The sequence below is a fragment of the Ipomoea nil genome, unplaced genomic scaffold (genome assembly GCF_001879475.1).
Source record: "Ipomoea nil cultivar Tokyo-kokei standard unplaced genomic scaffold, Asagao_1.1 scaffold1043, whole genome shotgun sequence".
Lineage (NCBI taxonomy): Eukaryota > Viridiplantae > Streptophyta > Magnoliopsida > Solanales > Convolvulaceae > Ipomoea > Ipomoea nil.
The window spans coordinates 2618270-2641607 of NW_017617471.1; the positions used below are offsets into that span (position 1 = coordinate 2618270).

At 36.0% G+C, this 23338-nt stretch overlaps 2 protein-coding genes across 3 annotated transcripts; both read left to right on the top strand.

The window, feature by feature from the left end:
- The first annotated feature begins 2182 nt into the window (after positions 1-2182).
- On the top strand, positions 2183-19954 carry LOC109181423 (probable glycosyltransferase STELLO2). 2 transcript variants are annotated; one of them, XR_002054192.1, is made up of 4 exons: positions 2183-4341; positions 4568-4694; positions 4854-5402; positions 19944-19954. XR_002054192.1 is itself a non-coding variant. In XM_019331184.1 (3 exons), the coding sequence occupies exons 1-3, from the start codon at positions 2630-2632 to the stop codon at positions 5319-5321; spliced, it is 2307 nt and encodes a 768-aa protein (XP_019186729.1). In that variant the 5' UTR covers positions 2183-2629; the 3' UTR covers positions 5322-5446. The 2 variants fall into 2 exon arrangements, 1 of the variants encoding a protein (XP_019186729.1); XM_019331184.1 differs by lacking the exon at positions 19944-19954 and having other exon boundaries at positions 4854-5446.
- On the top strand, positions 14859-17311 carry LOC109181426 (DTW domain-containing protein 2). Its single transcript, XM_019331192.1, has 2 exons — positions 14859-15287; positions 15959-17311. The coding sequence occupies exons 1-2, from the start codon at positions 14939-14941 to the stop codon at positions 16378-16380; spliced, it is 771 nt and encodes a 256-aa protein (XP_019186737.1). The 5' UTR covers positions 14859-14938; the 3' UTR covers positions 16381-17311.
- Positions 19955-23338: the final 3384 nt, after the last annotated feature.

Consider the following 23338-nt stretch of genomic DNA (forward strand, 5'->3'; position numbering starts at 1 on the left):
GAAATAAATGTAATCAACAGAAAATAATATCGGTTAGGAAACTCAAAACTTTTCAAATGCATAAACATTCAAAATCAATAAAACAGGACCAAATTTAGCTTCACAGTGAGACATTCAAAATGCCAAACAGGACAGAAACAAATCAATCTGAGTTTCAGCTAAACCTTACAAAACAAACTGAACTGAGCTTCACCTGAAGCCTCATCGAGTGCGACTGAGCCTCTGCAGATGCGAGATCATCATCCCAAGTCACAGCAGACGGACTAGAAGTACACGATTTTGAATTCGATTTTGAGTTGGAAACCGAATTGCAGTTCAGACTACTCAACGCCAAGCTCTTCGAACTCTCGCGTTTGCTCTTGCTTCACAAACGCAACAGAACACGCACGAAGCGCATCAGTAAACACAAGCGAAGTTCAAGTGAAGTGAGACTGAGAATTCTGATTTTACCTCGAAAGACACGGAGATGGAGGCATGACGCCAAGTAGGAGAAGCGCTTCTGCAACCACGAGTTCATCGCTGCTTGGGAACTCTTTTTCCTCTTCCATTGTTTGCTTCATCAGAACTCAGAAATGCTGGTTTTCGTTTCCTTGAGCTTTGAATTTTGGCGCAAATGCTGTAAGCCTACGTATTTTGGGCCGATCTAACCGTATGACTTTCTTACACTTTAGTATTATACTATTATATAAAGGATCTGGGCTCGTATTTTAATTTTTAATGGACCATTTAGACTACATTTTGGGTTAAAGGCCCAATTAATAGTTTATTCGGTTCATGGAATTAGACATTAGGAATGAGAATCAAAATCACAGTAAGTATTTTTGTTGATAATTTTTTAAAATACAATTATGAAATTTAATTACACCTTCAATTAAAAATCTCATTCCCTAATTTCAAATGGTATCATTCCATTTTATTGGTAATTTAATATTTAAGTTTGGATTAATACTTTTAGATTTTTGTTTCTATTATTTTTTTTATATTGTGTTTTGAATATCATTATATTAGAATTAGAATTAATTGTCTTGATTTTTTTTTTTTTGTATTTTTATAACTTTTATTCCTATTATTATTATTATTATTATAAGATCATACATAACCAAATATCAATATTGATAATCATTCTAACTTCACCATACTATCAAACATGCAAAATACTTTTCCCAAACCCATTACCATTACCAAGTATTTGATTCTCATTCGATTCCCATTACAAATCAAAGACATCCTTAATGATTTCTAGCAGCCTAAAGATATTTCGATACAAATTAAATGTCTAAAAATATTTTAGTGTGTTTTTTTTTTTTTTTTTTTTTTTTTTGGGGATGATGAAACCCATATACTGGAGTCATTATCGTATGTACATAAAGTAAATTCTGTTTTAATATAATAGTTCACAAATCATTGAATATGAAAGTTAAATTACACTAAGATAACTATATGCAAAGGACTTATTTGAGATGGTGTTGACAATAATTGAATTTTTGATTTTTTTTTTGTCACAATCTAATGGTTTTCTACTCTTGTGTAATAATCATCAAACCACACATGATAACTACACTAAAACTATGCAATATACTCGACTAAAATGGTGTTGACAATAATCAAACTCATTACATTCTTGTTGTTTATTATTATTGTCAGAGAAAATAACTTGTGAAGAATAAAGATGTGAAACTGTAAACCATTTGGAAGAACATCATTTTTTTTTTTTTGAAAACCGAAGAACATCACTTGTTTATTAACTTTCTACTAAGTATGATTAATCAAGCAAACTCATTATGTATTTTTTAAAAAATTCCAAATAACACAAATTAAGTGGTTGGCTAATATCATACCAAGTTACCAACAATGTTTTTCAAATAACACCAAACGATGGCTTTGTTGTAGCCAGAGCTACTCAGGGGTGCTTTCTCTCCGCAAGAAGACGAAGGGAAGCTTTAAGTTAACTTAAGAAAAAAATGTTATGATCATATCTATGTTGAAACTTTTCTTTTCATTTAGTAGTTAGAGATATCAAGAAATTACGGAAAAATTATTTCATGTGTTTGTTGATTTTATTAAACTATCAACAAATTATGCTATCCACAAAATAGTTAGAGAGTCCGTTTTCAAGTCTAGTTGTATGGAGTAGTGGCATTGTCCTTCCTCTTTTATTTGTAATGTGTTAACTTTGGATTGAATTAATGATATTGGTTGTTTTGTTTTTTTTAAAAAAAAAAACAAAATATTTTCCAGATTTTGGAAGACAACATATTGGGAGAAGAAAAAAGAAAAGCAAAAGGTTAACAAATCAAGAAAACAACATTTCTCCTAGATCAGACCTCCCAACAGCAGTACAGCACCAACCAACAAACTTACAGTCAATCATAGAGAAAACTCCCCTTCACCAAATTATACTTCGCCTGTTCGCCACTGTCGGCGGCTCAAATTCTCTACACGTACGCCAGAAGGCGGGCAAGATCGAGGTGGTGCCAGGTGTTTGTGTTTTTGTCACAAAGACAACTGAGCTCGACTCAAGTCAATGCCACGTCGAGGGAACAAAGGAGCGCAAGATTTCAGCTCCAAAGCCACCGCTTTGTGTGTGTTTTGATTCCGCGGGTTGGTGGATTTGAGGAGGCGCACTGAAATGTTAGTCCAAGATCGGAACGGCTCGACCCCGATATCTCCCAAGGGGTCGAAACCCAGCAGAGATAGAGCAGCGTCGTTGCCTCGCTCTCGCATTCCCGAGACAAAAAACCATGATTTTTCCGCATTGGTTTCGGAGAATCTGTACAAGCTCCTCACCATTGTGCTCCTCGTCGCCACCGTCGCCGGTCTATTCTATTTCCGCAACGCCGCCGAGGGCACCGCCGCCTTGCTGTGCATTGAGTCCACGCAGGCGCACTCTGTTAAACCCCAGATGCCTCAGATCAACTGGAATGACATCCCGGCAATCCTAGATAAGTCTTCTCCCTATGCGAATTTCCGATCCGAGAAGTGGATCATCGTGTCCGTGTCCAATTACCCGTCAGATTCACTCAGGAAGCTCACGAAGCTGAAAGGGTGGCAGGTTTTGGCTGTTGGGAACTCGAAAACTCCCAAAGATTGGAGCTTGAAAGCTGCAGTTTACTTATCTTTGGAAATGCAATCCCAGCTGGGCTTCAGAGTCGTAGATTTCTTACCTTTTGATTCCTATGTTCGAAAAACTGTAGGATACTTGTTTGCTATACAGCATGGTGCTAAAAAGATATTTGATATTGATGACCGGGCAGATATGGTTGATGATGATATTGGGAAGCATTTTGATATTGAATTGGTTGGAGAGAGTGCTAGACAGGAGGTTATTTTGCAGTATAGTCATGAAAATCCTAATAGGACTGTTGTTAACCCTTATATACATTTTGGCCAAAGGTCGGTTTGGCCAAGAGGTTTGCCATTGGAGAATGTGGGTGAGATTGAGCGCGAGGAGTTCTACACCGAGGTTTTTGGTGGGAGACAATTCATTCAGCAGGGAATTTCAAATGGTTTGCCTGATGTTGATTCGGTTTTCTATTTTACTAGGAAGTCGGGGCTTGAACCGTTTGATATTCGGTTTGATGAGCATGCCCCAAAGGTGGCATTACCACAAGGGACAATGGTGCCAGTTAATTCTTTCAACACCATATTTCAATCATCTGCATTTTGGGGTTTGATGTTGCCAATTTCAGTAAGTAGCATGGCTTCTGATGTGATAAGAGGGTATTGGGCACAGAGACTTTTGTGGGAAATTGGTGGATATGTTGTGGTATACCCTCCCACAATATACCGATACGATAGATCTGAGGCATACCCGTTTTCAGAAGAGAAAGATCTTCATGTAAATGTGGGTCGGCTAATTAAGTTCTTGGTAACATGGAGATCAACTAAGCATCGGTTTTTTGAGAAGATTTTGGAGTTGAGCTATGCCATGGCCGAGGAAGGGTTTTGGACAGAGAGAGACGTCAAATTCACTGCTGCTTGGCTTCAAGATTTGCTTGCTGTTAGGTACCAGCAGCCTCGGCTGATGTCTCTTGAATTGGATAGGCCGAGGGCAAATATTGGCCATGGGGACAGGAAAGAATTCGTCGCTCAGAAGTTGCCATCTGTGCATCTTGGAGTTGATGAAATTGGGACAGTGAATTATGAGATTGGGAACTTAATTAAGTGGAGGAAGAATTTTGGGAATGTTGTGCTAATAATGTTCTGCAGTGGTCCTGTTGAACGGACTGCTCTAGAATGGAGATTGTTATATGGAAGGATATTTAAAACGGTTATTATTCTATCACAGCAGAAGAATGTAGATCTTGCTGTTGAAAAGGGCGAACTGGACTATATCTACAGGCAAGTCACAAGTATAATTTATTTCACTTAATTGTTATAGCTGTGAATATTTTTTTCGATTTCCTCGTTGATTCAGATAGAAAGTTAGAGGTTGGCTAAGTTGTGGAAGAATTCATAAATTTCTAATTATATCTATTTTCCCTGCCCTTTAAATGTTGCTTGAGTGAATTCTTTATACATTTCTCATATCAAGTAGAATATAATGTTCTCCAATTATGTTTTACAGGTATCTGCCTAAGCTATTCAATCGATACACTAGTGCAGAAGGCTTCCTGTTTCTTCAGGATAACACTATTCTTAATTACTGGAACTTGCTACAAGCAGACAAGTCTAAACTCTGGATAACTGATAAGGTATACACAATCAACAGTTAAATTAGATTTTACATTTCCTCGTTCTTCTCCGCTTTTGCTATGGATTTTTGGGATTTCTGCTAGATAGATGGATATTACAGTTATTTGCTTAAACTTTTCATCTCATTGTAAAAATCTTTGGTTTTGTAATGCTTACAGGTATCCAAATCTTGGACCTCTGTTTCGGTTGCTGGTAGTTCAGAATGGATATCAAAACAAGCGAACTTGGTGAAGAAAGTTGTTGATACAATGCCGGTACACTTTCAAGTCAATTACAAAGAGTCTGTAGGAAGCGGTGAAAGCCTCAAAATTTGCGAATCTGAGGTATTCTATGTCCCTCGTCGTTTTGTGACAGACTTCATTGATCTTGTGAATCTAGTGGGGAAACTAGACGTCCATCATAAGGTTACAATACCCATGTTCTTCCTGGCAATGGACTCGCCACAAAACTTTGACCCCGTGTTCAATCCAATGGTTTATGAGGAAACACAACCGAATAATTTAACAACACTTTATTCTGCCGAGGCTCCTGCAGTCCACCCGTGGTCTGTATCTAGCGAGCAAGAGTTCATAAAACTGATTAGAGTAATGGCAGCGGGTGACCCCCTGCTATTGGAGCTGGTGTAATGTTAGACATGGAAGGTCAGTGATAAAACCTCAGAGAACAAAGGTGGGAAACATGAATTGCATATACATACAATTCTTTTTGTAGGAAGGAAGGGGAAGAAGGAATGTCGATTGGGGAGTGCAGAAGGGGGGGGGGGGGGGGGGGGGGTTCCTGCTGTAAATTTTCTGCCTTTTATTGTTTTGTTGTTAAAGATTCAATAGAATACAGTGAAAATGTGTTATGAAGGAAAATGACCGTGCTCTGATGTATATTTTACTGCTTTTAGATATGTAAAGTAAAAATTTGTTACTCTTCACTTGAAATTGAGTGAGAATGAAATGGTTCAGAAAGAAAACTTTGTTCACTCTGCAACAGTTGAATATCTGAATTCAGAAAAGCCAAAAGGATTCACCATTATTGATTGCAGAGTTGATACAAGAACGAACAGAGGAGCTGATTTTATTCATTGAAGGTAGGCCAGATGTTCACTTGATGACAGAAAGGGGTTCAACACTAGTTCTTCGTTTTCTTGGTTCCACAGCAAGAAAGGCACTCAGTGCACCAGCAGGGACACCACAAGCAATAACACTGCAAGCTTCTGCGTCCCAAGTAGGGCGTTTCATTATATGAACTGACCCCTTTTTCATCTGCAGAAATGCCCGAGAATGAGGACTGATGATCAGGCAAAGAGTCGCCCCGAGAGGAGCTGCAAAGCATGACAGCAATGAGGAATGCAGTGATAAATGTAACCCGGATTTTTGCCATTGCTGGTCAGTTTAGTTTCTTGCTCTTTTGGCCAGGTTACATCTCATGGTGTATATATAGGATTAAAGTTTCTGTAGTCACTGTAGCTTAGTGCGTTGAGAGTTTATTCCTTTGCCGATTGGAACCAATCCGGCAGCCATGGCAACTTAGAATTGTCTCCTTTATGCCACCATCGATCTGTTCTATAGCCTATCCTCCTGGAAGGACAATTTTCATCCACCTCCAGTAGCAAACGAGAGTGAAACAGGTTGGCTTTGGTTCATCACTGTCCAAGAATTCAGGATTATTGAACTGGTAGGCGAGAGTATAAGCGTCACAAGGCTGGTTTACCTCTGACAACCTAGATTAGGACATCCAATCAAAACATGATTTGAGCTGGTTCAGTCAGTTATGGACAACTTAGACTGGTTTATCTTTAACAACCTAGGCTGGTTTATCTCTTGACAACCTAGACTGGTTTACCTAGACTAAGACGTCCAGTCAAAACATGATTTGAGCTGGTTCAGTCAGTTATGGACAACCTAGACGGGTTTATCTCTGACAACCTAGGCTGGTTTACCTCCTGTGGCCTTTTGCAGGCTAAAGTCACAAGGTGGAATTTACCAGAGGAATAAGGGTAACTGTACACGATAATGCAATTAGGCCACCGAACCTAAAAACCTACCATTGAATCCCTAAACTAACCAATTTCATGCAATTCCTCAAATTTGCATATTTTTAACATGTCAACCCAAATTTAAAATATTTTTTTTAAAATAATTATTAAAAAAAACATGTCTTCGTCTCCGGCCAGCCTTCGTCTCTATGGCCAGAGATGAAGAGATGAAGAATTTCTTCGTCTTCGACTGTGGAGATTTTTCGTCTCTGGCCAGAGACTAAGGTGGAAGTCTTGTTTTTTTTTTTTTTAAAAAAAAAAAAACTTAAATAATTATTTTTAAAAAGTATTTTAAATTTGGGGTGACTTATTAGAAACTTATAAATTGGGGGAATTACATTGGTTAGTTTATGGATTCAATGGTAAGTTTGTTAGATTCAGTAGGCTAATTACATTATCGTGTCCAGTCCGATGGGCTGCAACTTTCCCTTATCATTTATGAACAGTGAACTATGCAAAGGATTTGATTTTACTTTTTTGTTAAAAGCAAAAAGTTTCAGAATCTTTATCGATGCCGCCTATGTATGTTCAGTATCATTAGTAAAGCACAAAGTATAATTTAACATTCGATATTATAAAAATTTTCATTGTAATGTATATATAGGTTTGACACCACCCAAAAGCTAGCTAGGACGTCCAAGTAACCATGGCAAAATCTAAGGGGTCGTTTACCAAAATGGAAAAATGGAGGATTTTCTGGAAAAACAGAGAATTGGAGGGGTGGAAGAATGGAAAATGGAAAACTTGTTTACCAAAATTCTCTTTCCAAATCCTTATTCCATCTCCATTTTTCCACTTCATGTACAATTTTGGAGAAAAGAAATTTGGATCTCTCCAAATGGAGGGATGGGAGGAGACATGGGTGAACAGTGCACTTGGAGCAAAGGTTGCTAGTTCGAGTCTTGCTATGTGCAAAGCCTTTGCTTCAATTTTTGTTTGCCCAATTATGCTTTCGTTTTTGTTTGCCCAGTAGTTATTATTATTATTCCATTTTTTCCTTTTTTCTCATTCTTATGCACACATATTTTTTGTTGTTGTTGTTATTATTATTATTATTATTATTATTATTATTATTATTGTAGAAATGTAAAAATGCTATATGGGATGATCATATTTAATAAAATCAGAAAATTATAGAAATGGGAATGAAAATTAGAAAATTGGAGAAATGGAAAACTGGAAGAATAGAGAAAGAAAACTGGAGAAATGGAAAAATGGAAAACTGGAAATGGAAAAACAGAAAAACGAAGTAAACGACCCCTAATTCCTTTGCGATAGTATGCCTGTTTTTCACCGGCGCGCTTCTACTTTGCAGCTGTGGGAGCCAGTCGTCGTCGGCCTTAGCTCCGGTGGCGGAGGCACCACGGGCGGCGTCACTGCGTTTCTTCACATGTTATTGCCCGAACTGCACCGTTTGTATTCCTTATTGTTCGGATTGCGACACTTACGGCTGTTGTCCTTGGAAATACAGAACAACAAACGGCAACTGATATCTCATCAGATCATATCGGATCGTGGAGTATATATATATATATATATTTTTTTTTTTGAAAAATTTTATGATGCTTCATTAAAAATAGGCCGAAATAATATCCGGTGGGTGTAGATCCCAATACATAATTGTAGTTTGCTGATAAGCCGTAGTAGCTAAAGCATGAGCTAAATGGTTCTCTACTCTATGAATAAAATAAAACGAACAAGACTGAAACGAAGATGCAATAAGCCTGCAAGTGTCAATGGCATAGCCTAGATATGTGCACAGCACAATAGTTGAAGTAGTAAGATAGTGATGTAGTGTCAAGCAGTCCGTAAAGATCTCAACATTCTATTCTCCCCGATCTTTCAACCACGATAGAGCCTCCTTACATGCGAGCACCTCTGCCATAAGTGGTGAGGAGCATCCTTGTAGTGGTCCACTGAATGCCGAGACATACCCCCCGTCCGAGTCTAGTAACAGTACCCCCAAAGTAGCTTGCCTCGTCTCCTGCAAATACCCCCCGTCCACACGGCATATGCGCCTTGGCAGTCTAGGTGGTTCGGCAGCAGTGGAATCTGGCGCACGGAGATTGGCGTTTTCTTGCGACTGATTTGGCGCTGCTAGGAGCGTGGTGGGCAGTGCCGTGTGCTGTTGCGGGTGCGCCCGAGACCAAGCCAGCTTGGCAGCCGCGGCAATTTTGAGGACCGCTTCCGGCCGTGGCAATGTTGCTTCCCATACGGCCCTGTTCCTTGCTCTCCATATATTGTAAAGTATTACTACTGCATAGAATCTCCCATCAGAGTCTAGAACATTTAGAAGTTCATCAAACCAAACATAAAAAATATTTGTGATTATATTTGGAATTGTGAGGTTAGATATATATATATATATATATATATATATATATATATATATATATATATATATATATGCATTCGCAGACTATAGTTTTGGTTTTGTATATATGAATGTATGTGTTGGCTGTGCAATGTGGTAACCTCACTCAAGTTAGTCGGACAATTAGTTGTGTATGACTGTATATGTCTATATGTAGGTGTTGGCTCATGTATTTCTCGTAATCTTTTGCCGGCGATTCCATTACCTTGTTGTTTGCTCTAATAGTGTATAGGTAACACAATATGATTTATAATAAAGTAATCAGGGCCGGGTCTGGCCATGTGCGGTCAGGGTGACGACATAGGCCCCTGATTTTTCAATCATTATTGTGTGGACTGTGGTACTTTATATGTATTAGAATAATGAAATTTTTGAGATAAGATAATGTATTTTATGAGTTAGAATAATATACTTTATGTGTTAGAATAGTGTACTTATGTGTTAGAATAATGTATTTTATGAGTTAGAATAATGTGTTTTATGTGTTAGAATAATGTATTTTATGAGTTAAAATAATGTATAATATACTGTGTTAGAATAATGAAATTTATGTGGTTGTTAGAATAATGTATTTTATCAGTTAGAATAATGTACTTTATGTGATTTTAGATTGTGGTCCACATAATTAATAATTTGCCCCAATCAATCCTTATACCATGGACCAGGGTTCACATTGCATTATGACAATACACTTTAGTAATTTTTTATTAGAATATCCACCTTTGGTCCTAGTATTATTGTGACATGACCATTTTTGATCTTATGTCAACAAAATCATTGAAATGACGTTAAATCCAAGGACTTTTTTTTTTTTTTTTTTTTTTTTAACAAATGGGTTCACTTGTTATATTTATATTTTTTAAAAAGATTTTTATTTGTAAATCAAAACGCCTTTGTATTTAAGTGTATTTAAACATTTTGTTGATAAAAGACAAAAAATGGTCATGCCACAATAATACTAGGACCAAATAGATGTTTTGAAAAATAAAATAAAATAAAAGTGGAATGTTACCTATAAATGTAAGGCAAAAAATTGAATTAACTCTAAAAAATTTGACAACAAAATTAAAGTCTCGTTGCATTATGAATATTGATTGTACAATTAGAATTTCCAGGCTAAATTTGTGTCACCATAAATAAGCTTATCATTCCCTGTATTCATCTGGAAATTGAGAGTATATTACTTTGATCTACAACTCTACAAGAAAATTCACAATTATTATCAAAGAGTGCACTTTAAGTGAAGCCTGTAGTCATAAAAGATTGTTACTGTAGTATCTGTTCATATATACTTTCTCAAGTCAATACCATCTCCACTGAAGCTTGCCCCTTGACTACAAAGTTTTTAGCATTAAGTAAATCAACTTAGATTCTTCATAATTGACCGATTCAAATTAAGAATTTCAATAGACAATAAACATGTCTTACCGGAAGTTATCAGGCCAACTGTCCAAATTAGTTGGGGTTGTCCCAATTGAGGGTATATTACTTGTTTATGCTACCTGCGCTCTCATCAGATATATATAAAACACTGTCACATACAGTACAAGAGAATCATCCCAGAACATTATTTCGTTGTGAACTATGGATTTCTCTAGTAGACTCCGGCCGATTCCCAAATTTCATTTTCTGGGACTTGGAAATGAACAACGTTACAGGCCGGCTGCTGTTTTGATGTTTTTCACGCACTGCACACCCGATATGATCCTATATAACTGCACCCTAGCCTCATCGTCAATACTAAAATTAAACAGAAGATCGATCAGAGAAATATATATCAGCAAATTAAAGTGATCTAGCTAGCTAGCTGATGGCGAGCAGAAACAGCATAGCAGTGGTTTTGTTGACGGTGATGATGGCTTTTGCCGTTTGTTGCAACCTCGGAAACTCTCTGCCGGTGGACGTCTTCTTGCAGAAACTTAAGGATGTCAGCAATGGCGAATCTGAGACGACGGCTAAGGATCCGAAATCCTTAATCAGATCTCGTTTGCTGTTGGAGGTGCATGAAAAATGCCCTTGCTGGCCGTCTTGCTGCTGGGACAAGGTTGATCAGAAGAATAATTAAGAATCGATCTGAGGCATGATATGATATGATGTACTTTTTTATCGCCATATAATATATATGTATGTATTCAGCTTGCCAGTGAATAAGGCGATCAATATCATTGTAATTTAATAATTAAGCTAAGCATGCATGCATGCATGTGTTTAATTTGGTTTTACTATGCCATTGTATCATCTGATCTATGCATAAGTTAATTAAAACTAGCTTTGACCAGGATTTAAGTACCATTGATATGATCGATGTTTGAATTTAGGTTAGCATTAGCCTTTCACCTCCATCTTGCAAATATTAAAACTACCATGATCATCTAATTTAGGGGGCAAATTTTTTTATTATTATTATTTTTTTTAGCACTGCACTCATAGTTTCCGCCATGTTTGGTAAAATAGTTAACTTTATCAGTAAATTTTGACTTATTTGATCACTAATCAATATTCATTATTTGACTTGGTTAAAAAATCAATATAAGTGTTTAGTTTAGTTATATTTTTTTTTAATTCTAAAATGCTAAAATTTAAAAAACTGCTCAAAATAACTTTTTTAATTAATTTTTTGAGAAAAGAAATTATACCAAACATTTAACAACTAATAACTAATTTAACAAACACTTTTTTTATTATCAACTAGTTATACCTTCTAATTAACCCAATCAGCTAACAGCTAACAGCCATTTACCAAACAAAGCCAACAACTTTTTATTGTTGGTTATACCTGCACTTTCTAACATGCAATTCTTTCAAAAATTTTAGCATATGCAGGCATATTCTTTATCATATATATCAGGGAGATGTAAGTTAATATGAACTTTAGAAAAAATATCTTAAACCTCTTTAAAGAAATTAGATTTGTTTAGCCTATTTGAAAATGGAATTGAGGTGATGTATGTGGTAAATATACTGGGATCTATGAATACACTTACGAGCCTTCGAGAAGTAGGTTGATGAGCTCGGGATAGTTAGACAATGGGTCGGACATTTTCGAGCTAAGATGTATTGTTCGTGAGAAAATTCCAAAATCCCTCCCATATGTATTTAATGTCCTATTTATTGGAGTTAAGAAGGAGCACATGCTGGCCGCCCGGCATGCTCGCCACGTGTTTCACATGCATTGGCTTAGTCGACGACACTTCTAATATGTATACATAGGTGATGATTCCTAGCAAGCCCATTTATGATGAGATCGGGCAGAGTGATAATGGAGGTATTTGTCCTCTTGCGCAGTGGCATCCCATCGGGGAGATCTGGTCCGAGCGCTAAGGTCGGGAGTACTCTCATAAGGTGCTGCGCAATAACTAATAATATGAAGGGACAACTCCGTACCTAAACTCGGGCCGAATGGGACCCAAACGGGGTCGGCCCGGATCAGATAGTGTTCCCAAGGGATACGAATGTACTGAGCGGATACACGATCATATACCCGGGGGTTATTCCCTAATAGGGGCACATAAGGCTTGGGAGGTACATAAGGATCCTCTTCCTCGAAATTTTCATTTTGTACAAATTTGACTTTTTCCAAACTTTCATCAACAATTATTAATGAATTTTATGAACTTTGCTTCTTCTAGTTGACTTGGTAACCTTCCTTGAACATATAATTTAGAAAGTGAAGAGGAACTATTTTAATTTGCATAAAGAATCATGATTATTGCTTCATGAAACTATAATATAGAATATATGAGAAACATTAGGTACTTCACAAATCACAACCACAACTTCACCGGCCGGAACATATATCATACAGAAATTGCACGTATAATTGTATAAACAGTAAAACCAAAGGATATATGAGCGAGAGACCTTTGGGCGCATGCATTCATGCATGTATGCATGCTTATTAATACAACAACGATTTATATAATTATATATATATATTCTTAAAACAGCAAATTAAATCGCCTTATTCACTGCAGATTGGCGATCGATCGATCTACCATATCATCATCATCAGATCCTTAATTAGTTCTGCTTTCCAACCTTTTCCCAGCAGCAACTTGGCCAGCACGGACACTTTTCGTGCACCTCCAACAGAAAACGAGATCTGATTAAGGAATTCGGGTTCTTGTACCCGTCGTCAATGGCGGCGCCGCCGGTAACATTATCATCGTTGGATGCCTCCGACGAGGAGTTGCCTACGTAGCAGCAGACTGCAAAAGCCATGATCAAAATCACTGCCATGCTCTTTTTGCTTGCCATGTTTGTTTTAGCTAGCTAGGTAATTAACCAGATGATTATAGTGCATGCAGTTATATAGGATGTCTGATCTGTCTACGAACAGTAAACAGCACAAAGCTAGCATAGGTATTGTGGTTTTTCGATCAGGAAGACGTTAAAACTGCCGTCATAAGTCTCTATCTATCTCACATTGTTCTTCTTATGAATATAATCTTACAGTCCTTGGAGTTGAAACCATGGGAATTCAATCAATGAGAATATGCGGCGAATTCGATCTACAAACATAATAATAATGATTTAACTAATTAACTATAGGTATTTGAGTGGGGAGACCAAAATTTCAAACTCGACCAGTCACATTTGGCTCCGTCCTAATTTGCAGTTCTCTTTCTCATCTACTTTAATTTAAGGGGAAGAACTATGAATTGGAATAGATATCAAAGTTAAGTCCTTTTTTTTGTTAAACCACAAGGTGTCCTGAACACGTTTTAACCGTAGGAAGCACTTTAAGTTCGTTCCATACTCATACTAAATTCCCGTTCGCACTGGGTCGGCCCAATTAAGAGGCCAAGTGCTCGCCAGATTGATTTTTCTATACAAGAGCTTAAATCCTTTTAGGAATAAGGTTCAAATTGGCCACTGAACCTAACCTGAAAATGCAATTAGGCCACTGAACTAAAAAAAAAAAAAGTGCAATTAGGACACAAACACTCCAAAAACGTGCAATTAGGCCACTGAATACTCCAAATGTATGCAATTTTACCGGATAGCAGGTTACCATCAATTTTAGCAAGTTACATGCTTACGTGGCAGCTGAGTTGGCATTTTTAATAATTTTAATAATAATTTTTAATAATAAATTTATAAAAAATGAAAAAACATTAAATTAAAAAAAATCAAAAAATAAATAAAACGATGGCGGCCACCCTGTTGTTTTTTTTTTTTTAATAAAAATTATTATTAAAATTTATTAAAAATGTCAACTCAGTTGTCACGTAAGCAAGTAACATGACAAAATTGATGGTAACCTGCTATCAGGTGAAATTGCATACATTTGGAGTGTTCAGTGACCTAATTGCACTTCTTCCTTTTTTTTTTTTTTTTTTTTTCGTTTAGGTCAATTGCATTTTCAGGTTACGTTCAGTAGCCAATTTGAACCTTATTCCATCATTTTATGAGGCTCAAATTGAATCTTAATTTGAAAAAGACGAAAATATCCTTAATAATTTCATATTTCGATATGTCGTAAACAAATGAATGATCGGCATGATTAATTTTGGTATTAAAACAATATCCTTAATAATTTCATATTTCGATATGTAGTAAACAAAGGGATGATCGGCATGATGAATTTTGATACTAAAACAATAGTTATGGATGAAAATCGGTAGAAATTAAACATCTAGACTAAAACTATCATTTTACTAATACTCGTGGGACCAAAATTGATATTTGCTCTTTTGATACCCTATATTTTATAATGGTGATTGTTGTGAACATTTGGGTATGTTAATGTAATTATAAATGAATATTGTTACCCTTTCTGCAAATTATGTAAATTAGAGAAGCATTTCCCTCCCTCGGCGGCAACATTCTCAAACACTGGAATGGCGCCGGAAAATTGCGCAGCTGACAAAGACATCCCTGACGCCGCCGGCGACTTCCAAACAAGACGAAGGATATGCGCCAAATGCGACAGGCCAGCAAACGTTTGCTTATGCGCTACAATCCCACCCGACCCGATTTCGAACCTGACCCGAGTCGTTGTCCTCCAGCACCCTCACGAGCGCCGCCACAAGCTCGCCACTGTTCCTGTTCTGTCCAAGTGCTTGGGAAATTGCGAGGTCATTGCCGGACGGAGACTTCGTTATGGTGATTCAAAGGTCCTCGATAATCTTCATGATGAGGCAGTTGCAAACCCTAATGTGCCCCGCAGAGCTGTTTTTCTCTTTCCTGGTAGGTAATGTAAATGTCAAATTTTTTTTTTTTTTCTCTTACCTTATTAAGGATTGCAGTCCTTTCTTAGTTTTTGAATACTTAAACCGGCATCTATATGAGTTTCAATGTGATTTTATTCTTAAAACGTAATATGGGAGGGAAAGATCGATACTTTTAGTAATTTGTTGCTCATCAATGAACAATGCACCGTACCTTTCAAGAAGTGCATACCAATTTTTTTTATTATTATTTTTTTTAATGTATCAAGAAGCTAAATTTAAGGTACAAAATCAAAGCTTTGTCAAGATTTGGCTGAAAAATTAATTGAACCAATTTCTTTGCACCAAATTTTATACCAGCTGTCATGATTTGTGGCAGTGTTATTACCCTTCATATTCATGTGCCATTTATGAATTGACCAACTCCATAAGTCTGGTTAGATGATATAGATTAGGACAAGTAGCATTACCCTTACATTTTGCTGAGTTGTACTCTAGGAATGTATTTGCTTCATAATTGGTAGCTTTTTTAGCTACAATTCACCAAGTTGATTAAGCAATTTAAGTGTGTAATACTAATACTACTACTTTAGACCAATGGTTAGGCAATACGAGTCCTAAACTTTCAGTTTTTATCACATAGGAGTGCAAATAAGAACTGGAAACTTAATCTTTCCCTGAATGTTTCAGGCACAGAAACATCGGAATCAATGGAGATCAACCAGTGGAAATGTTCAACTAAAAATTTTGATAGAAGCAATTATGTCTTGATTGCTCTTGATGGAACTTGGAAGCATGCTAAGGAGATGATGCGTGCTAGCCTAGAATTTTTGTCCAAATTTGCGGTCCAAGTTTATTTTAGTTATGATACTAGCATTGATGGTGGAACAATTTTCGATTCTGATCTAATTCTCAGAAAGGAACCATTTGGTGGGTGTATGAGTACAATGGAGGCAGTTGCTCACTGCTTACAGGTTCTTGACCCTAATGGAGTTGAGATTGAAGCAAGACTGCTCGAGGCTCTAAGGACTATGGTTAGATTTCAGACTAGCTTTTTGAGGCCTATGAAACAACGGCCAAAGTTGGTTAAAAAAACCAAAGAGAATGAGTGAGAATTTACAAAATGTCCATACTTAAAGTGTAAGTTTTGTTGCTGGTGGTTCAATCCATTTACTATTATATTTAAGAGGCCAGGTTTTGCAAATTCAGAGCTTTGAGCTTAGTCACTTACTGGATTAAAGAAGGTTATTTACAAGTACCCATCCTTTTTAGGTACTCTTTGATCTAACCCCTGTTGTGTCTATTCTCTATAAAATAGCAGGCTTTTGTTAAGTTTTGTGTGACTCTCCAAGCAAACATCCAGTTGTCTTGAATAATGTCCAAGCATATGTGTTTATCCCAAGTGGATGCACGGGAACATATGCTTGGACATTCTTCAGGAATCTGGACAAAATTCTGCCTGGAGAGAGCCAAACACAATCTCAACTCTCAAGTGGCAGCACTTTTGGGCATTCCAGAAGAATACATAGCAATGGTCTAGAAACCATTCAAGCTCACTGTATTAACATCTTAATAGTCACGTGTGCTGAAAAGTGAAAATAGAAGATCATGACCTTCATATGGAATAGGGAAATCTTAATATCACAAAAAGAAAATTAAAAAAACCCCATGGCCTCATTGCTTAGTGCCTTGGTAATTTGTAGTTTTTCGGAATAACTATTTCCAAATATGAGTAGCTCATTTGGAGCTATGTAGCATACATCTACCTGGACTTTACGAAATTTGCATCATACGGATGTTAGGAATATCCATGAAACTAGCTTTGCACTTTGCTTGTTAGGTTTTACCGTTTTAAGCTTCTGATAGAAAAGTAATAGTCAGTTGACTACCATTCTACTTTATAATTCCTTTCCCTATAATCAATAAAGGCGACCCTCTTCTTTCCCCTAAAAAAGTAGTGTGGTAATAACTCCCTTTTCCATTTTTTTTTTTTTTCATGAAGAGCAATGCTTTTGGTTAAATCCATTAGCGAGCTTAGTATTTTTTTTAAAAATACAATTCATATGTGTGGCAAGTTTCTAATGCAATTGTATAAGCAAATATTGTATGTTTGTATTTCAGATTTTCAGAGTTATCAAGCATATCAGCCATTCAATCTGGACTAATTCCAACAAGCCAGAACTTTTGTTTGTTCACAAGTCACATTTATTGAAATGAACCAAGTTGGTTTCATTGCCTTCATGTGAATGAAGATACCAGAGTTTGATTGGTGTTGGTTGGACTTGTAATCCTGTCAAGTTAAATGCACATATTTGCCAAACTTGCCGCCCGGTTTGCTTTGCTTTGCTTTTAGGAAATTCACAGACATAGCCTTGAATTCAGATACAGTTGCAAAGTATCCACATTCAGAGGATGTATCAGAGAGGTTGCTAAATCACATTACAGGGCCACCAGACCAGGTTTAGCGGGACTTTGTCAAAGTTGTGAGATATCTCTACTCTCTATGTGTTTGAATCATGGCTTAAGCTTTTGATAAAAAGGGTGAAGTGGAAGTGAAGAAGAGTAAGAAGATTGGACCTTTAAGTAACATTATAGTTGATTTTGTGTGGTAGGGCCTAGCTTTAAAATTGATAAATCAGTGCAGGTGGCAAACTTAAGTCTTGACCATTTGGTTCAGGTCTCTTGTTTAATGGTTCCTCATGAATATAATTGTGGTTGATGCATTCACTTGAAAGTTGGGTGTTGTTTCTTTTATTGAAGCTGGTGCTGTGCTGTTATTGTCAGCCTGGAGGTCAGGGGCCCTAGTTTGCTTTATCTACCTTTTTGAGTGATAAGCATGCACTGTAAAGTGTAAAGCCCCTCTTGGTTGCCTACTCAAATTTTCAGTTGTACAAATATATGATAATATTCATTATGGTCTTAGAAAAATAGCACTTGCTACTATAGTTGAGATCTTCAATCCTCTCTTCTGTCCTGAGTCATAGTCGTAATTTAATTTTAGTTGATCAATTTAAAGAGACTTAATAGTTCAACTTCTACAGAATTTGTATTATGTAGGGTTAAATTTTTATTAAAGACAAGTATGGAATTAGTTTTGTTCTGGACACCCGTATACAAACGTCCTTGAAAAATCAATAAGATACATCACCGATTTACCCCTTTACCAAGACAGGAAAAGGTGGGACCCTCATGGTTGGGGTGGAACCTTTACCCTTTTACGGAAACTTCAAAACAAGAAGAGGTGTGAGACTCTTATGATTCTGGTGTAATTCTTTTTTTTTTTTTTTTTAATTTTTTGAAAATTCTGGTTTAATCTTTTTAATCATCTTTTCTACCCTACCCTCACCTCTCTTTTGTTTGGAAAAAAGTGAAATCTCTTTCCCAAGGAACTCACATCCCGACTTGACAAGATTGTGGAGGGTGATTATTATGATTATCCAACGACCCATTAAATAAGAAGACCAATATTTGATGCTCACAAAGAGAGCCATCCTGACAAGAGTGAAACTTTCACAGTGCAATTGTGAGAATTTAATTTATCATTCAGAAAGTCAGAAACTAATTGAACTATTTGTGCAACACCTTCCCTCTCTTTTTCTCCCCTAGCTGAACTGTGAACGCAATTAAGATTGAATTGAATTAGCTAGTTGAAGTCTTTGTCCAGGATGTGGGGTTTGAGTTTATTTGAGTGTTGAGGATGGTCCCACAATTAAGGTCGATGAGGACGACAATGAAGTGTTGTGTTTAACCTGAGTTATGACAGGTGTGTACGAGCTATCATCTTTGGGATTAGATCAGAGAATAGTCAGAATACTATCATATATGTTGTTGAGAATGGCAGTGAAACTGATAAAGACATCATACGTCAACCTTCATTTCTCAACATTTCCTTAATGTTCGCTACGCGTAATTGCATAGTTGGAGTCCATAAACCCCATTTAACAATCGGTGGATCATTATTAAATTAGTCGGACTGTTGTCTTAATAACAATAAGATTATAAGTTTGATTATTTGCTGAAACTGTTTATTGGTATTTTTAGTTCAAACTGGTCAAGTATGGGTAACTTCTAATTCTTTGCTAGTTAAGATTACAAGGCAGATAGTGATTGCAACTTTCCCTCGTCACCCAAAAATGAAGGGTTTTGGTTTAATTTTCTCTATAATATGTGTATTCAAAATTGTTAGTTTTTTTTTTTTTTTTTTTTTTTTTTTTTTTTTTTTTTTTTTTTTTTATGTAAAACTTTGAGCATATGTTATTTGACGATAATGTTTTAATCATAACATTATAAATTTGGCGAGTTCAATACTTCAATTATTGTATTTGAGCGGAATAGCGTGATTGGATTATAAGTTTGAAATATGGTATTATTTCCTAGGCTCGTAGGGACGTGGTGTGCTAAATTGGAAGAGAACGAAAAGACTGGAAATGGAGCAAATTTTTGTGCCTCACTGCCTCCTGTTCCTAACATGGTAGCCTCCCCATGTGGTGGGAGATGCTATTTGTCAAAAGGGTAACAAAATTTAACTATATATATATATATTTTGGTACATTCAACTAATTAATTTAATAATATAATTTTAACTCAATGTCTCGTATCACTTACAATATGTATGATGGTGGTAAAACCGGCCCAATACATTTCGAATCGGGTCACACGATAAATGAGACCAGAGGCAAATACAAGGCAGGAAAATAGTATGGAGCAAAGTCTACCCTAGCAACCGCCCGTAGCCGAGTACAAAGGTGGGTTGGCCTGTTTGCAGCCGGTTGAAAAGAGGCAGACGATCGAAGGATGCGAGGGCAGGACGGGTCCTCTGTGCAGGCGAATCGAATGACTAGGAGCTCCGAGTATCCGGCCCAGTGGTCGAACGAGAGAGAGGCTCAGCGGGTGAAGCGTCCAAGCGAGTGCCGCGAGCAGCTGTTCGGGTCACTCGGCACCGGTCGGGCGCCGGGCGAGAAGGGCCAGCAGCCGGAAGGATAACCGAATGAGCAAGGGTAGAGGCCCGACTGAGGGGGTAAGGACCTGGAGTCACCCGAAAGGTGAGCCGAAGGGCCAAGAGCGACCGACCAGGCAGAATAGTCCGTCAAGAGACAAGATAGCTGACTCTTTGGAGGACTCGAGACCTGAAGATATGAGATCCTTAGATGATCTGGGACGGATTTATGGGGCGGCGAGATATGCAGAAGCAATAAGAAAAGAAGATCAACTGAGCTTAGGGAAAGAAATTAATGATATTTGGAAGGAAGATCCCAAATGTATTTATGGGAATGGGAGCTTGTCTAGTTTAAACCCTGCAATTCTAGTATAAATAGACTATTGTAAACCTTGAAAAGGGGCAACTTTCACGCATATATTGCAATAAAAATCATTTATTTTCTGGTCATCATGTTCTTGTTTTCCAGTGGTGTTGGCCCGCGGTTTGACAGACCTAAGCTAGTGGTCAATAAAACCAACAATGTACGTCATAGAGAGTTCGAATTTATGCATACACAATAATCCTTTTAGAAAAGCTGTCTTAGAATGAGGTTTGATATGATTGAAACTCGACTAAAAAATTAGTTTTATCCTACTATATATAAATACTAGTGTAGTATAAGAAGAAAATAACAAAATAGATATTGAGAACAAAGTTAAGACAATAATACATAGATTGAGTTTGATGGTCAATTAAGTGTTAATCTCTTGGTCCAATGATTTTTTATGCGTGTTGAGTCTAATTAAAACCACTTAATTGTATAAATAGCAACAATATGTATTTATGAGATCTTATAATACATCATAAGATTTTGAAAAATGCAAAAGAAGAAAGTCATTTGATATTGATGTTTGGTTTTTGGTGCAACATATTTGCCAGCTTCATAGGAGAATATATTTGATCATAGGATGTGTCACAAACACAAAGGTTTTCTCTCATGGAAAATGACAAATAGAAGATGATTGACATTTTAATTACTATGGTTAATTTTATCAAGCAAATCTATCCTTTTGGTTTTCCGTATATTTTAAGTTTGAGGCAATGTTGATGGGACATCACATCACCCTAATTTTTATTTTTTATGTGTACATATATGTACTAAAATTTAAAGGACAGGTATATCTTAATTATATTAACACAATTGCTATTCATCATTACTTTTTTTTTTTTTTAATGGTCGTTTCTACTGGGACTCAAACTCATTACCTTCAATTTGAGAGAGCTACTTCATGCTACTAGATCACAAGATCGTTAGCTTTTTTACGCATTTTCAATTCTAACTCACTTTTAAAATATAATATAATACGTAATAATATTCATTTTATTAAAAAGAAAAAAGAAGTTGGCCCAACTTAAATGACTGAGTGAGAGTAATGGTGTCAATATTAACGTAATATGGATGGTTAGAAAAAAAAATAATTATTATTTGATATATTTAAATTAATACCCCTTTCAAGGGTCGGGTGAACTAAGTTATGTATTTACATATCTTATTATATGGTAATTCAGGATTCATATCTCATTTTTCTGACCTTTATAAAACATACCAACAAATTTATAAGCATACTTCTATATCTAAATTTAGAATCATCTAATGAAAATTATTCAAATATATATTTCTTTGTTTAAAAAAAAAAAAACTATACCAAATTATTAGATGTCATTTGACTACATTTCACTTGGCAACAAAAGTTAATTGATTTTGTTTACCTAAGTGCACTTGGTTAGTAGTTAGTGCAAACGTTTGGCCCACTTTAGGTGTCTACCTCACAATTCAAGGCTAGCAATTAAGAGTAATTTCATATAAGAAAAATCATACTTGTATTTTTAAGAATATACATCCATAATTTTTTTTTTTTCCTTTCTAGCTAAATTTTTAACTTATAATATGTTTTTTTTTTTTCGGACAATAAACTTTTTATATTTATTAATTTGGTAGAGTTGGAATGTCAAAGTGGGACAAATACTATGGAGTAGTTTATATATCCATAATAAACAAATAAAGAGAGCAAAATAACGTAAAAGTTTGGAGTTCATCATATATGAAGACTGTGGACCGATTTAAATTTGGATTGAAGGAAAGGCATATGGCCTCACTGTAATACACTATTTTGGACAAGAAAATGACATCAACCAACTAAATTTCATGGCCAAATTTATTAATACAAATAACATAAAAATAAAATGCATGTACGTCGTATGGAAAAAAATAAAAATTATAAGAAACCTGCTCAAAAGCCATAATGGTTTAACGGCTTTAACCTTATAGTAATTGTATTGGTGGAACTCAATTTTGAAATTGTTGTTAAGTGAGTCAAGCCAACAAGTTGAGAGGGGAAAAACATTCGGGAAACAAAAATTGTAGGGTAGTCGCCAATTTACACGCTCAGTGAGCGCATGAGAAATCACATTGAAGTTTTTTTTTTTCCTCAAAATATGTGAAAAACTCATTTGAATGAAGTATCGAGTTTTTTTTGTCTCTTATATAGGCTATGACTTATTTACTTAAATATATCTTAACATAGGCTTAAGCCCAAACCAGGATATAGCATATGTCCTTTGATCGGGGCCCGACCTATTTTCATTCTTATTGCTATTTGAGCAGTGCACTGGGTAAATTATGCTCTTGTGTAATAGCCTGCAAATTGTAAAAAAAAGATGTAATTAAATCATACTAAGAAGAGTGTAAAATCAACTCTTATTTATTCACTTATTTTATTTGAATCTTTAAATTTGACATATTTTTAAAATGTTGTATAGTGCTTTAATATATTTTAAAAATATATATGTAATTTTTAAATGTATAAATTGTATGAATTGTTTATGGTATAGTAACGATACTATTTAATACAATTAAATGTGAGTTACACGCGTTTAGTCAATCCAAAGTAATAGAAAATTTGCAAATAAAATGTCACAATGAAGTATTTAGTAATATGTAGGCATACGTTGCCAACAAATGTTATTAACTTACCCATTTGCTAAGAATTATATGGTATGGTACACGTGATCAAAGTCAAATCTAGATAAATGTAAATACGCGTTTTTTTTTTTTTTTTGAAAGGTGTAAATACGTGTTATATTTATAACAA

Bases quoted from the DNA above. Each gene is read 5' to 3' on its own strand.
- LOC109181423 (XM_019331184.1), top strand. From the start codon at position 2,630: ATGTTAGTCCAAGATCGGAACGGCTCGACCCCGATATCTCCCAAGGGG. The intron at 4,342-4,567 runs GCAAGTCACAAG...TATGTTTTACAG, and splicing joins GAACTGGACTATATCTACAG to GTATCTGCCTAAGCTATTCA. The intron at 4,695-4,853 runs GTATACACAATC...TAATGCTTACAG, and splicing joins AACTCTGGATAACTGATAAG to GTATCCAAATCTTGGACCTC.
- LOC109181426 (XM_019331192.1), top strand. From the start codon at position 14,939: ATGGCGCCGGAAAATTGCGCAGCTGACAAAGACATCCCTGACGCCGCC. The intron at 15,288-15,958 runs GTAGGTAATGTA...TGAATGTTTCAG, and splicing joins AGCTGTTTTTCTCTTTCCTG to GCACAGAAACATCGGAATCA.